Source organism: Cardiocondyla obscurior, linkage group LG04 (assembly GCF_019399895.1).
Source record: "Cardiocondyla obscurior isolate alpha-2009 linkage group LG04, Cobs3.1, whole genome shotgun sequence".
Taxonomy (NCBI): Eukaryota; Metazoa; Arthropoda; class Insecta; order Hymenoptera; family Formicidae; genus Cardiocondyla; species Cardiocondyla obscurior.
In genome coordinates this window covers 1,817,871-1,832,388 of record NC_091867.1, presented here as the reverse complement: position 1 = coordinate 1,832,388, position 14,518 = coordinate 1,817,871, and the positions used below count along the sequence as shown (strand labels likewise).

Here is a 14,518-nt window from a genome sequence, read left to right as displayed (position 1 = left end):
CGCGTGTAATTTTTGTACTCGTACATTCGCCGCGATCGCTGGATATGTTTATCCTTTACCTGCGGATTTACTCGCGCATACACGAAACAGCACTCACGCCGGAACGTTGTATATCTCTTTTGCATATCCGCCCGCCTCCTCCCTCGCGTCCGATGGTATTTGTGGGGTGTATCTTTCCGTGATATTCGTCATAAAGCGGACAACGCGTCGCTCGCCATCCGAATACAAGAAAGCGTCTCGTTCATATTTGACTGCATAAAAAACCGAGAGAAGGAAAGGGAAGAGATGACGGTAGAAAAAAAAGCACCGTTTTATTTTTCATGTAATAGAGCTTTTAATACGCGAACAGAATAAGAGATCGATCCGCGCATGAGAGAAAGAGAGAGAGAGAGAGAAAGAGAGAGAGAAAAATCATCAATCGGCAACTATTACAAGGAATCTGCTCACGTGAGACCTCGGGAAAGAAAGCCGCAGTAGCACCCGGAAACCGAGGGTCATAAATTTTTTTACTGCAACCAAGAGCTTAACCTAGGCCTGCCTTAAAATTTTTACTGGAACCGAACGCAAAATCGAACTCTTAAACATTTAGAGGTTCCCCATCTGCGCCTACAGATACGACTGAAAGATACATTTAGTACCGTCTGTGGCGGGCATTATTATTATTTATAAACGTGAACGCGCATCTACATTCATATACATATACGTAGATTGAACTCTCCGCAGTTCGACGAGCGCCTTACATCGTTAAAGAATTACGCCGGGAGAAAACGGAATTTCGCGATGAAGAATTGAGAATATATCGGGTAGGAGAAATTTTTCTTCGGTATAACGAGAGAAAAGCAACAGCCGTTGCCGTGCGACTTCATTTTTATGGTTTTATCACTGAAAAATCCAAGTCGGGGAAGATTTTCTTTTGAGATGCACTCGTTTGTCATAAATAAATCTTTTGCTCGCGACGGATGATTCCCTCGTTGCAGAAGATACTTTTACGTTCGCAATCGGATTTCGCGATTTCGCTGGAAATCTCCGATTCCAGGTATTCTCCTGGCGGGACAATGGGTATGGGGGTTCAAATAACCGGCGCAAGTGCCGCGGCAATGTATCCCGTTGCAAAGGCGCAAAAGCGAGAGCGAGGATAGAGATGGGGAAGGGGAGGGGCGTGAATAACGACGTCAGTGTCCGCTCGTTGAATATGACAAACTCGACGAAATCCTCTCTAGGATGTCGTTTGTCGTGCAAGGAGGCGATTGGTAACGCGCATAGTTGCCTCGAAATAGTTGGTTCACTTGCCGCGTTACCGGGCGATTCTCGGTCCGTAACAACTTTGCGCCACGCAACTATGTTTCGAGTGGACCGGCCCCGGCTAGAAACTTCCCCTAACGTACTTCAATCGAATTTTTAACGAATTGAATTTTAACTTCCAAGCAGAAACCCAAATCGAGTGGATAACTTTGCGCTTTAGTGCGGCTGCTAACAAATTAGATCGCACCTGCACAAGCTGAGAGAAACTGATTGGATCAACAGCTCGTCGGCTAAAGATATACGTAAAAAAAAAAAGAACAAAGTTTCAACAATGTTTTCACATTATTTATATTTTAATATCGTTACGTAATGATTATTTTATCGATTATAAATGTTTAAAATATTATCCCTGCGTGCGTTTTAAATATTATCTTATAATGCGATTATAACTAAAGCCTTTCGTAATACGATTATTTGTATTAATGCTATTATTATTATTATTAGTACTAATACCATCAATGCTCCAATTGTTATTTATTATGAACACGATTATTATTCGCACAAATTGAATAACGAGCTGATAGAATTTTCTTGTGTTTCGAGCATATCGAGCCCGCTTGTTGGCCCCCGAGCTTTTTACCGAACTCGGCGGTCATTTATATCTTTCTCACGTAGAACTTTGCTACTTGGAGTAAATGCAGGCACCATGAAAAATTCAGCACAAAACTTGATAGAATCGCATAGCATCCCTGCCGGAAAATTTGCTCCTGCAGTACGATCATCTTTTCAATCACCATTCTACTCGTCCGCGTGCTTACCTCTGCGAAAGAACGAGTTTCAGAGCAAATATATATCGTCTCGGAAATTTGAAGATGGAATCGCGCTTCTATTTAAGGTTAAAGATTAGACGGCAATAATAGCTCGTGCCGAAAATTCAACCACGGGAATAAAAGCGTTAAAATTTTTAAGCCAACGATTTTGCGATTCAGAGGAAGTGGTATAAATCGAGAGGGGAAAGATTTCATGACGTTTATCAAATATAAATGGGTGAATTTTTCACTTTTCCGCTGAAATTGCAAAATTAACTCAATTGCTGGGAAAATTGCTGCGACAAAAGAAATGCGTAGTCCTCGCTTTTACAAAGAAATGCTTTTGTACATGTTGAAGCAACTCCGCAATCAGTACTACGCAGGGTGCCGCGGTACAATAGACGGATAAATATTAATAGAATGCGCGGACGAAGACTGTAAACATGCTCGATGTAATCTACGGGAACCGGGTAATAAAATATCAAAAGTGCACAAAGTGTGCCGTCGCGAGGATATAAAATTCCTGACTGAAATTTAAGCGGAGTGCTCGTACCAAGAGACGAAGATACGAAGATTTTGCTCATTGAACGAGTTTTATTTATACTAACTGCTAAATTTATAGACGGCAGTAAAAATTTACATCCCAGAATGAGAACAGTGTTTAAATTTGGCGAGTTCGCGGCAACGATGCGCGCTGTTTTATGCAAACCACTATTTTATGATCGAGCAAATCTATATTATCTACACTATATGTATATATATCTAGCATGTTTAAACTGTTATAAATTTATCTCTCTCTCTTTCTCTCTGATAAACAAAAGGTCGGTTTAAGTTCCCTATCGTAATCTATGTATAGAAAGGTATCTCTGAAATAATGATTGAAGTCGATTCAGCGAAACGATCAAATTTGCGTCGAAACTTGCGAACATCTGGCGAATGAAACCCGAGTAAATCATTAAAACTTTCAGAAGGTAAATTCAACCAAAAACCTCGCGAGCTCTTCGAGTGCCCAATAATTGGGCTATTTCTTTTTGATTTTTATCACTCTGGTCAGATTATCCTCCAGCGGTCGCGATAATATGCAATTCTACACTTCTCAATTTAGGCTGACGCGGTATTTGCTAACGAGCTGTATATAGCAAGTGATATTTATGACAATATCCTGTTGAGCGAGGACCCTGATTTCTTGCACGGGGTCTTTTAGCACATAATGTAACGTTTCACGATGAAATTGATTTAAACGATTAAGTCACTCAACGGGATTGAGAATCATAATAAAACGCTCGTAAATCATTTTCGTTAGTATTCAACGACGAGGATCGCTCTTGAAAATATGTCGGAAATTGTCAGTCAGAGACAATTTGTATTATTTTTCATCGCGCCGAATGCACTGTTCGAAAACGATGGACTCAGAACCACCGAACAGAATATTAGTTTTCATTAAGTGTTAGTTTGCTGTGAACAATTATTACGAGCATTTAAGTAATTATTAAGTACTATCTCCTGAGTGAGTTTTATTAAGTAGTTATTAATTAATGTGCGATACGTAAGGTTGGCCCGTTCTATATTTCTGTTGCAGTGCGTGCAAATGGCGCACGCGTTAAGACGCATCTCTTATGCGACTTGTGAGCCGCTGCACGCCCAATTCAGCTTTCTGGCGCGAGAGCCCAGGGCCCACTTTAGCCTGCAATACTGTCATTCTTTTATCACCGAGTCTGCAGAACAGGTCAGTAATATGCGACTTTCTCTTCAATATTTCTCCCCTTTTTTTATTATTATTATTTTCTTTCGCTACATGTAGAACGCAAAAAATAAAAAATTTAAAGACGTACTAACGGGATTGCAAACGGGTTTAAATACGTGGTAGTTTTATTACATATTTTTTAATATTTAATAATTAAAAAAGTAAAAAAAGAATATTAAAAATTGATGGATTAAAAAGAAACTTTAATAATTTCTCTAAGTTTCGAGGTGGCGAATAAATATATTTTTAATAAAATCACACGTGAATTGAACCGAAATAAGCGACGCTCCAAGTATTTATGAAACGTTTTACTGCCGCTTAAAGTATCTTAAATAATCAGGTTAATATAAATCGTCGAAACTAAGTCGGGATTTTCGTCCGAGATACTGTACGTGACAGGTCGACCCTTGCCAATGGACAACCGCGTGCGTCTCAAGTGGAAACTGGAAAGTGTCTCGTCGTTTAAAGCTGATGGATCGCTAACCCCTTGCTCGCGACGATTTCGTCGGCGTTTAGAACCCAAGTCGCGGGCAAAATTTAAATTGAAAATTACAAGACCAGATGCCTCGTCTTAATTAAATAATCCCGGGAGTTCTTTCTCTTGCGAATTAACGAGTTTACGCCCACTTTGTTTTCACGAAACAAGATAAATTTACATTTATTCCAACGATTTCTACGACCACCTCCGAAATGCGCTTAATCGTGTGTCAAGTAAATACTCCACCTTCGCTTTAACTTATCGATACAAAAGTTTACCGTTGATAACGCCGCGATACGTGTCACACACCCCTCCTCCTCTTTTCCCCCTTCCCGTATCGAATTTTATCGAAAGTCATAACAGCCGGGTGTAAAGCATCCGAGGGCGGAACGTGCTTTGATGCCGAGACCAGCGAAATACGCCGGGAAATATCACCTTCGGACGTCGATACACCGACGACTACCGAATCCCCAGGATCTAAAAGCCTCTTCCTGTTGTCTGGAAGATAACATCGCCCCGAGGCTCCGAACGTCCGTCGACGATATCAGAAAGGGTAGAGAGCCCCGTAAGTTGGCCGGAGCTTTGCGAGTTGAGAATAGTAGACTTTGCACTTGGAACTTTGCACTCCGCCATTGCCTTGACATTTAGTCAACCTTAATGGGGGCACTCTTCGGATTAAACTTTAAATACCTTTCCGTCGAATTAAGAACATCGTCATTCTTGAAGGGCCTCGGATCGGGCGGGCGGACTTTACACCGATAGCGCCTAGTCGAAGGAATCGCGAGGAATAGGCGGAAAATGAAGAGCGCGAATATTCCAAGAACCTCTTCCTCCCCCCCTCTCTTCTCCCCCCGCGTTCCCGTTGAAGCGGTTGACGTCGCATTTTTAGTTTCCCCGGCGACTTCCGCGCTTCCTGTCAGGTGATTTGTCAACGTGCCAGCGGAGAGGATATAAAAGTTCGAGATGATCTTTTCAAAGAAAAGTGAAAAGAACGAACGCCCACGTGTTTACGGGCCGTACCTTTCATATTTTCGTTGTTCGACGACTGGATTCAGTGGCCGCATACCTCGCCCGTATATATCGCGTACGGTTCTTGCGAAAATTCTGACTAATTTGAGACGCCGCGATTCGTTCCCTCACGTTAACCTTGAAGAGCGCCTTAAAACGCGCGCTAAGTAGACGTAGGTACCTGTGGCAGGTACGGACATTCCACAGGAGGTATGCGAACGTCCTAGGTAGAGATGCTTGTTACGAGAGGTACCCAGAAGTACAGAATACCCCATAACATATTTAGATATTAAAAAAAAAAAAAAGAAAAAAAGAAACGGGGGAGGTTTTTATCCTCCCCGAGTAGCTCAAAGTTACCGGACGCGGTGCGAAGTCCTCGAAGCCGATCCCGAAGTCCGCGATCGAGCGGCGCGTCACGCTGACGGCGGGTCAAAGAACGCGAGTCGCAAACTCATGCGCTCCATGCGGCGCTGGCTCTTCGTCGAGTGGCGTTCTCGGTCCGTGGCAGGGTAAAAAGAACAAGAGGCGCGGAAAAGATCCGTGAGTGGGACCGAGACGGAGAGAAAGAGAGAGCGACGAGCGGTGCGGGAAGAACTGACCGATAGACCGGACGAGGAACGAAGAGAGAGCGAATGAAAGAGAGAAACGGGGCGAGGCTGAGAAACGGAGATAGAGCGACGGGGCAGCAAGGGCGAGAGGGAGAACGGGGACACGTGGTATTCAACAGCTGCCGTTGAACGTGTTCAATGCCGCGGTTGAAGCAAGAAAGCGGTCGGTCGGTCGGTCGGCACCGCTTGGCCTCCTCGCAGAACGCGGTGGGGATGAAACCGTGTGGGCCGGCTGGTGCTCTCGCTTCGTGTTCCTCGTGGACTTCAGTCTCTCTCTCTATACGTACCGGGAGGTATTGCCATCGCCGGGCCGGTTAAAGCACGGCGGCGTCCAGACTTTGCGGCTTCTCGCGAGCTCTCACCGTGCGAGAGACAACGGCGGCACCGGGACCAACGTGCGTCGGAGAAGACGGGGAAGAGAGCGGAGCCGCCGGGGCTGCGGAAGTTTACTCGGCGGTATCTGTCTCGGTTGACAACGGAGAGAACGTGTGTGGACTGGACCTCGCGCCTCTTTGAACTGTCCAATCTAACGGAGAACTCGTCCGCCACTTCGCCGGGGTTTTCCGCTTCCGCGACGGACGGGCTCAACTTGCTAGATATTATCGAAATGGCGAGAAACTGTAACGGAGTGACACATGAAACTTTATTACGGACACGGTACCATATCCATTTGGTTGATTTTTAAAAACATTAACGAGAATTTAAAATAAAAAAGAAAAAAAAAAAAAAGGGAATAAAAAAAAAAAAAGAAGAAGAAGGACTGGCATGCGTGATTCATCCGTCAGGCACCGCCGAAGACTAGCAGGTGGGACGAAATTCCATCCAGGAACTTTTTTAACGAATTATCCAATCCGTGGCGCCGCCCTCGGTATCGCGGGCGCTCCGGAGCAAGAAAGATTACGGGGGAATTGAACGCGCGCGAATGTGCGCTGGACATGATGGCGACGTCGGTAGTCGAGGTCGTCCCGCGGCAAGTCCATTGGAAAATGTAGAAGGACGTCGCGGCTGCGTGTGCGGTTGACAGACGCGACAAGTAAGAAGCGAGAAGCGGCGCGGTGCTCGTTAACCGGTTTCCGCGGACCGGCATGCAGAACGACACGTAAGCCGAGGCCCTACGCCATCGAGAGCGGCGCACACGGGTTCTCTCGGCGCGTGTGCCGCACGGAGGTGCCGAAATCCCGCGGGATCCGCGACTACCGCGATCGTCGTTCATCTGCCAGGAAAGTCGCATCCTCCCAAGAACGGGGAAAACGCAAGAGATCGGCGGGGCCGCGCGGGAAGAGAGACGCGTCTACGGCGAACAACTCCCGGCAGCTTTCCACGATGGATGCACCTCAGACACCGTCATATTTCCGTTACCGGGCCGATCGCTGTTACCGGCGTCTCCGATTGCGTTAACCGAGATCGAGTGGTGCTCATCCGCGTGTTCGCTGCGAGACACAGATTCCGAACGTCGCGATTTCGAGAAGTCAGCAGCCTGGTTCCCCCGCCGTAAAGGAATATATTTAAAAAAAAAGTGATAAACGCGTGGGTACATTTTTAAACGCCCCGGTAATGCCAGGGTCCCGTGTCTCCGAAAGTGCATTATGCAGTGTCGTGAACGTGTGACCGGAAATGTGTGGAAAGTTGATGACCGAGATGCGAATGACCGCGGTGATCCGTGCGATAACGCGGCCGTTTTTTAAACGTGACAAAGAGCTGCCGCCTTGCCGTTAAAATCTGGATGAGTCCCGTCGTGCGACTTTTACGCGCGGCCGGTGTCCGGAGAAGAAATATCCTCTCTCGTGAGAATTGAAGATAGCGGGACGGTGCGGTTTGGAAAGGACTACGTGCAAGTATTACCGTCGCTGTGGCATGAGGAGGCTCGCACGCAGACGCAGTATCCTGGCCGCATTCTTCGCGATTATGGGACGCCTCGGCAAAGGCTCGCAGAGCGCGACGAGGCCCATTTTCAGGGTGCACTATCGCAAACTCGTGGACGAGTACTCGCAGCAGGAACAGTTGAGGTTCATGCCCGCGCTACCTGACTACATGTCGTATTGCTGCTGCCGATGTGGTCACACTCAAAAGCTCAAAGTGAGTTTCCGCCTGGAGTCAAATTTAATATCGCGCAACGTCTGGCCGCGTGCGCTCGCGATTATTCGCCTCCTCTTGATGTTAAAATAAAATAAATGCCCGACATCGTCCGGCGGGGGAAAAAAAAAAAAAAACAATGATTCTCCCAAGCGGAAACAGTTCCAATTGATACGATAGGCATAATAAAACGATCTGGATATTCACGCCGAGGACTCGGCCGGCATAGGCTTTTACCTTTTGCGATATTAACGGATCGCGATTAGGTCGCGGTACCGCAACATGACCCCGAAGACTTGGTCGCTGCAACGGGTTAAAAGATGAAAAATTAATAAAACGATCCTTCATTGTTTTATTAAGTTGGTTGTAAAGCGTGACTCGGTAACGTTTAGTAAAATGTCGCAGGAAAAAAAAAAGAAAAAAAGAAAAAAAAAATTCGCTGTTTGAATTATTCGATATTTCTTTGACACGGAAACGCGACGGCCAACGGATACGGGTGGGAATTAAAAATTTAATTTGACAAAGAATTAGTTAGTTGTATTCTCGAAGTTGTTCCTTATAATTTCCAGTCGTTCACCTTTCCAACACCCACGCTCTCGTTGGCACGTATCTGAATCGTTTAGTCTTGTCAACGATACACGCTTGTTTCTCTTTAAAATTTGAAGGAAATCGGTTTGGTAGTCACATTCCAGGATCTGCTAAAAGAGAGCCATCGAGTCAGCGGATTGCATACTGTAGTCTGAGAAAACGTGAGAGAAACAGAGAGGCGGAGGGAAGGGGCGGGAGAGAGAGAGAGGACGAGAGAGAAAGCCTAAGCCCGGTAATACTACTATCGCGTACCAGAAAGAAAAAGAGCTAACGAGGGAAGGGAGAGTGAAGGGGGATAAGCCGTGGGATCGGACGAACGCATTCCTCGGCTTCATATAGCCGCTTGTAGCGCGAGATGCCTCTCTGCCTTCGCTCGTCGGTTCTTTACCGATGGAGCGTCCACGCGGCATTGATATTTTAGCGACGACACGCGAATACGTTGTTGCTCCAGTTAATATTCGCGTCGCGAGCACGAAAACCGAGCCCCTCGTCGTATTAAAAAATAATATAAACGTGCGCGTCCAAAAAAAAGAAGAAAAAAAGAAAAAAAAAAAAGAAAACTCGACACGGCTTTCTTTATGTCATCGATAACGCGCGATCTATAGCCATACAATCTACTCTGGCAGCTGGATTATCTCGTATTGTCGCCGAACCGATTCAAGCGAAAGGAGCCCCGAAGATTTCGCCGTCCCCTCCGTTAATTCCTTCCTCTTGACTTCACAATGGGGAAAATCATAATTCGTGCCGACCTGCCGCGGACAAAAGCCGAAAGTCCACCGTAGGCGCTGGCTCACAAAGCGTCGTCCGAATTCGACGAGTTTCCAATGATCTCCCAGGCGGGTCCACTATCCGTGACATCGCCAGGTGAATCCGCGCGGCGGATTCGTCTCGGATTTTTCGTTCTCTAGCAGCGCCCGGCGCGGTCTCCGAGAGGGAAGGCACTTTCGGCGGAAAGGGAGAAAAGAGAAAGGGAGACGGAGGAGAAAACGAGTTCGTCTATCGTGTTGCGCAAACGGCATGCGGCGTGTTACGGAATTTTCTCCGGGCGTCAATAGAGCATCCTCGCACAAAAGGTGGTCCATTAACTGGCGTGGCACCTTCTCGTACTAGTTCTCTCGGTACAATATGAACTCTCGAACTATAGACGGGCGGCGTATAAGTTATATCTCGGTAGCTTCTCAATAACACGTTAGTTCCCCCCGGTGAAGGACTTTGTAATGGTCTCGTCACCGATTTTTCTTGCCATTCACGTCGGCCGCCGCGACATTTCTACGTTTTTGTCCGCCCTAGCGCCTACGGAGCAGATGTGCGGCACCGCTCGCGTTCTCGCCGCTCGCCGTTCCTCTCGAAAATCTGCCGATCGAGATCGAACAACTGACGCGATGACTTCGAGAAATGCGGGAACCCCGGACAGCGGACAGGCGAACATCGTCGGGGTTTCGCATGCCTTATGCCGTGAGCGCGCAATTTCGTTAGCGCCTAGTTTATCGCGTGGAAGCGAACCGCTCGCGGAAAATCTGTAATGATTCTCCGCGAGTGCTCGCCGTACCGCCGCTCAGGTAATTTGCAATTTGAGATTTCCACGGTGATTCCCGACGAGAAGTCGCCGTAAAGTGCCACTTTACAATGACTGGGCCTCAGCTTCCTCGCTCGCTTCCTGCAGAGAAGTGACGTTTCGCGAGAAGGTAACCGTCGCGGTCTTAGCGCGGCTGCGTCTCGAATCGAACGCACGTCGAATGCCCCGTCCCTCGCTTTGGACGCATATGTCAACTATTTTTATCGCTGCTCCCCATCGCAATACTCTACCACCACTGTGCTTCATTTCGCTCGATTTCACCCGCTTCCGGTTTTGTCCTTTTATTCCACTGCCGGCTGAGAGAGTACAAAGTCACGATTATTCATCGCGAAGATTGATAGCCGCTTGCTTACTCATACGTAATTAAATGGTAAATTATGCAATTAAATCTGTTTGCGCTTTTTAACTGCTCGCTAACGTTATGTATATTAATTATTTTTAACGTTTTACATCGGTACGTTATTTTACAAAATTAAATACTATTAATTAAGAATTATTTAATGTTGAAGTGGCGTGTAACGTAGAAAGAATTTATATTTAATTTTTAATTAACTCGTACATGTGTACATATTAAATGGATTAATGTTCTTGAAGTTACATTTTGCAATATTGTAAGAGCGTTTAATATTATGCGCAACATTTTCGATGAGTAATAGGGGTGACTTTCGCAATAGAGAGTATTCGGATTACCGTACAATCTATATCGGATAATGCGTATTGGGAATTAATACAATGTGTAATGACTTAATCGATACGAGGCAAATCCAATCATTGCTACATCGGCATTGCGTACCTACCGTGTAACCAGCAGAAACGTCGCGGGGATCGCAAAATATTAACCGCGACTGGACCGAGGGGGGAAAATATGATTGTATTAATTGTTCTAAAATTATCGACATATTCCCATCGCGTGTTTACGTCGTTTTTGTTATTGTTTTGCCAAGATGATTCACGGCGAATTAACGTTGATCGGCGATAGTGATACCGGGAACGTATATCGTAACTTTATTAAATCCTCGCGCTTCTGAGAATCACTGGCGGTGTCCCCGCGTTCGATAAGCAGGAAATCCGAGCGCCGAGAAATTCGGAGCGGTGGGCACGGCCCTCCTCTCGCGCGTCGCGTGCATCCTCAAGGGTGCATTTCTAGAGGCACCGAAATAGGTTTAATGACGGGGCTCGAGGGTACAGTAGCAAACTATACGGGCCACAAAGTGGGCGTATTGTCCTGCCGGTGATGCACGATTCACGCATCACTACGTCTTTAAGCTCGCCGTATATTGTCGGAGGGCCTCCATGCGATAAGCCACGCTGACGAATCGCGAGAATAAAGCCAATCAAGGCCGGGTCCCGCTTGTTTAGGCAACTTGATACACGGGTTCCACGCTAATAAGTCATTTAATAAGAACAAGTCGTCTAATGGGCGTAAACACTTCCTCGACATTGTCGCACAATTTTTTATTAACTCAGTGCTTTATTAAAGTAAAACGTGAGGAAGTATCAGACACGTAAATAATGATATAATTCGCCGTGTTAATTTTCGAGGAGATAGGGAAAAATGCCGGGACATCTGAGTGTCTAATTTGTCGCGAAAGCGATCGGCCGTATAACGAGGATTAAAGTGGCCGCGTACGCTGGCAATATTTTGGCATAGTGTCTGTTAGATACGAAACAGATGGAACGAGCGGGCTCCAGTCCTGGCGTTAATTGCTGATCAAAGGATCAGATTATGCAACGGTCGTGCTTCATCTGCGCTCCCTGACCGGTGCATCGGTCTATATAGCTACATTCGATCCAATCTTCGGCCGATTTCACGTTACGTCGAACAAAGTACTCGCTCCACGGTCAAACGATATTTCGGCATTATGCCTCAACAAGGCTGCGCTTGGCCTTCCCCGACGGGATTTTGCGGCTCGCTCGTAGAGTCCAAGAAACGCGCGAGGGGCCATTACCAAAATTATCGCTGTTAATTATCTGCTCGCCAGAGGCATTAGGTACGTTAATAATTTCCTTTGCAGAGACGATTCTTGTAGACGATATCCGTAGACACAATTAAGGGAAGATAAGTGGCACGCTCGCTGCATTTTCATTATCGCGCCAACGTAAATTCGTTCCTTTCGCGAGTACGAGATGGGGCGTTCGCCGAAGCGTATTCTAATTCCGCTTCCGGGACAGATCGTCGAATAATTATCGCGAACGTCGTAACAATCGTTTCGCCGGCAGGTCTAACGCCCGGGGATCCGGTCGTATCGATATGTATAACGGCGCGTAACGGTGCGGCTCGAATATTTGACACTCGAAACTAACCGTGCCTGTCACGAGCAGGAGGTCACCGTGGCATCGAAGGCGGAACTTGTTCAAGCTCGTTTTAACCCGATTCGATCGCACGAGCTTGACGATCTTTGAGTACATGGTCTCGTTTCTCTCCGTCCCTCGGTCCTTCTTCCCTCACTAAATGGAGATTGAAAATGACATAGAACTGGGTCTCTGTTAATTTCGACTAATGCTCGCGGCAGAGATAAAACGCAACAGAAACGCGAATTCGTAGGACTCGATGTCATCTTCAGCAAGTGCGGCCGCGGCGGAAAACGAAAGATCACGGAGAATAGAAAGGGGCCTAATTATCGCGACGTTGATCTCGTTATTACGTCAGATTCAGCGAGAAAGGGAGAATCGTCGCGGTGCGAGTGTGAAAGTGCGCTGCTTGGGCAATTGCCATCGATGGCAACTCGACGGCGAAGGCGCTGGCTGCGAGGCGACGGGTACCAACATGGTCGTCGCCATCGGTTCGCGAGAACGGTTCCTTAGAACACCGCGAGACTTTTCCTCGGCCGTTTCGCACCCTGGGTGTCGCGAGGAACGAGGTAAACCAGAAACCGAAGCGAGGGAAACTCAGAAGCGCGGCGTAGGGGGGAAGGCCTCGGGATTCCCTTCAGCCGGGCGCCATTATTGCGAGTACCGGCTCGCGGTGTTGGTAGACCGGGCGTATGCGGGACGGGAAATCTAGAGGAGCTGGAGATATGGCCGTGACCGCGCGGAATGCCTGGAATGTAGCCCGTCACGCTGCACCGGCGCAAAGCCAACGGCGCGATCCATCGCCCTTTCGGTCCCCTTCCCATTCGATTCCGGTGTCCCTCGTCTTTTTGCCGGAGCCACCGGCGCAAACAGCGGATCAGGCCGCGCTCGGCCGAGCTAAAATAGCTCCCCCGAGGTCGTATCCTCTCTCTCCACGGTTCTTTTCTTCCTCAAATCTGCGTGACATTCTATATTCCTCGCAGCGACGCTTGACCCACAGAGTCCCAACTTCTACTTTCGGTCGCCCGAGATTTTCTCCGAAGGAGAGTGTCAGCTCCGGGGGGTGGGAGGAAGAAGGGGACGTAGCCGATTTACGCGGCGGTTCAACGTGGTAGCGACGATACGATCGCCGGAATCGATCAATCGAACGGACCTGAATTTAAACGCGGTGAAGAGGGTCAGTGCCTGCTCGAGTCAACGTCCAGGATGGGACGCAGCGACGGGGAAGAGGAGGAGGGTCCGCCGGTGATGATTTCATCGCGCTTAAATTCCACCTCGGGGCGGGAATCTCAGGGCCGTGTTTTCGACTCTCGGCAACGCGGAGGTGAAGGGCTCGACGGTCGAGGGACTCGGCCGCGATCCTCGCCAGGCCAGCGGTCCGCCCACGGCGACGATAAATTCTCCCTTGTGACGCCGATCTTTTCCTCGGTCGTGAGCGAACCGGGTTCCTTCATCGCCCGGGATGTTTTCCCTCGCGTTTCCGTGAAGCATGGCGTTGATGGCGGGGACGGTGCTCTTTCCCGCGCGATAAATCAACCCTCGGACTTTCCCACGTCTAAGTACGCGCCGGGCTCCATCGATGGTATCTGCCGATTTGCATCTCGGGCTCGCGCATACATCCGCGAAAACCAGCCGTACGTCCTAATGACGGAAGCTAAATATAGTAGAGTTAACGAACGCGCGTGAATTTTTACCGTGCTTAAAATTTCAGACGCGACCACCGGTCGCGAATGATCTATTTGCGCCATTAAAATAACGCAAGCGTACAATTATAACAGTAATTGCTATAAAAATTGTACCCCCGATTACGTCATTATTTTACTGTACAATTAGACTTAAGTCTCTTAACGTGCCTCTAATATATCTCGCCGGGGACGTCGGTCGCGCTCTTTCTCCGTCCTTAAAATTAAAGTTCTCGTAAACGTTTTCGCATGCGGCGGCGGAAGAATTTCGCATAAAGTACGTGGCGATTCGCGTGGCGCTTAAGCCGGCGGAAGAACAGGCTTTCTCGGATATGACTTGGCCACTTACGGACCGGGCCGGCCCGCAATTATACCTCGAGTCATCACCGTGCCCTGGCGCGCAAACGTAATTGAAATA

General features: G+C 47.7%; 1 protein-coding gene across 4 annotated transcripts in view; it reads left to right on the top strand.

Moving 5' to 3' along the window:
- LOC139101622 (EGFR adapter protein) overlaps positions 1-14,518 on the top strand; it is a 41,976-nt gene that overhangs the window by 19,034 nt on the left and 8,424 nt on the right. For 2 of the 4 annotated variants that reach the window (XM_070654913.1, XM_070654911.1), the window contains one exon: positions 3,631-3,777. In XM_070654913.1, coding sequence (XP_070511014.1) covers positions 3,640-3,777 — 138 coding nt within the window. In that variant the 5' untranslated portion in view covers positions 3,631-3,639. Of the gene's footprint in view, positions 1-3,630; positions 7,966-14,518 lie in introns of those variants that run through there. The other 2 variants (XM_070654914.1, XM_070654912.1) reach the window with 1 other exon arrangement.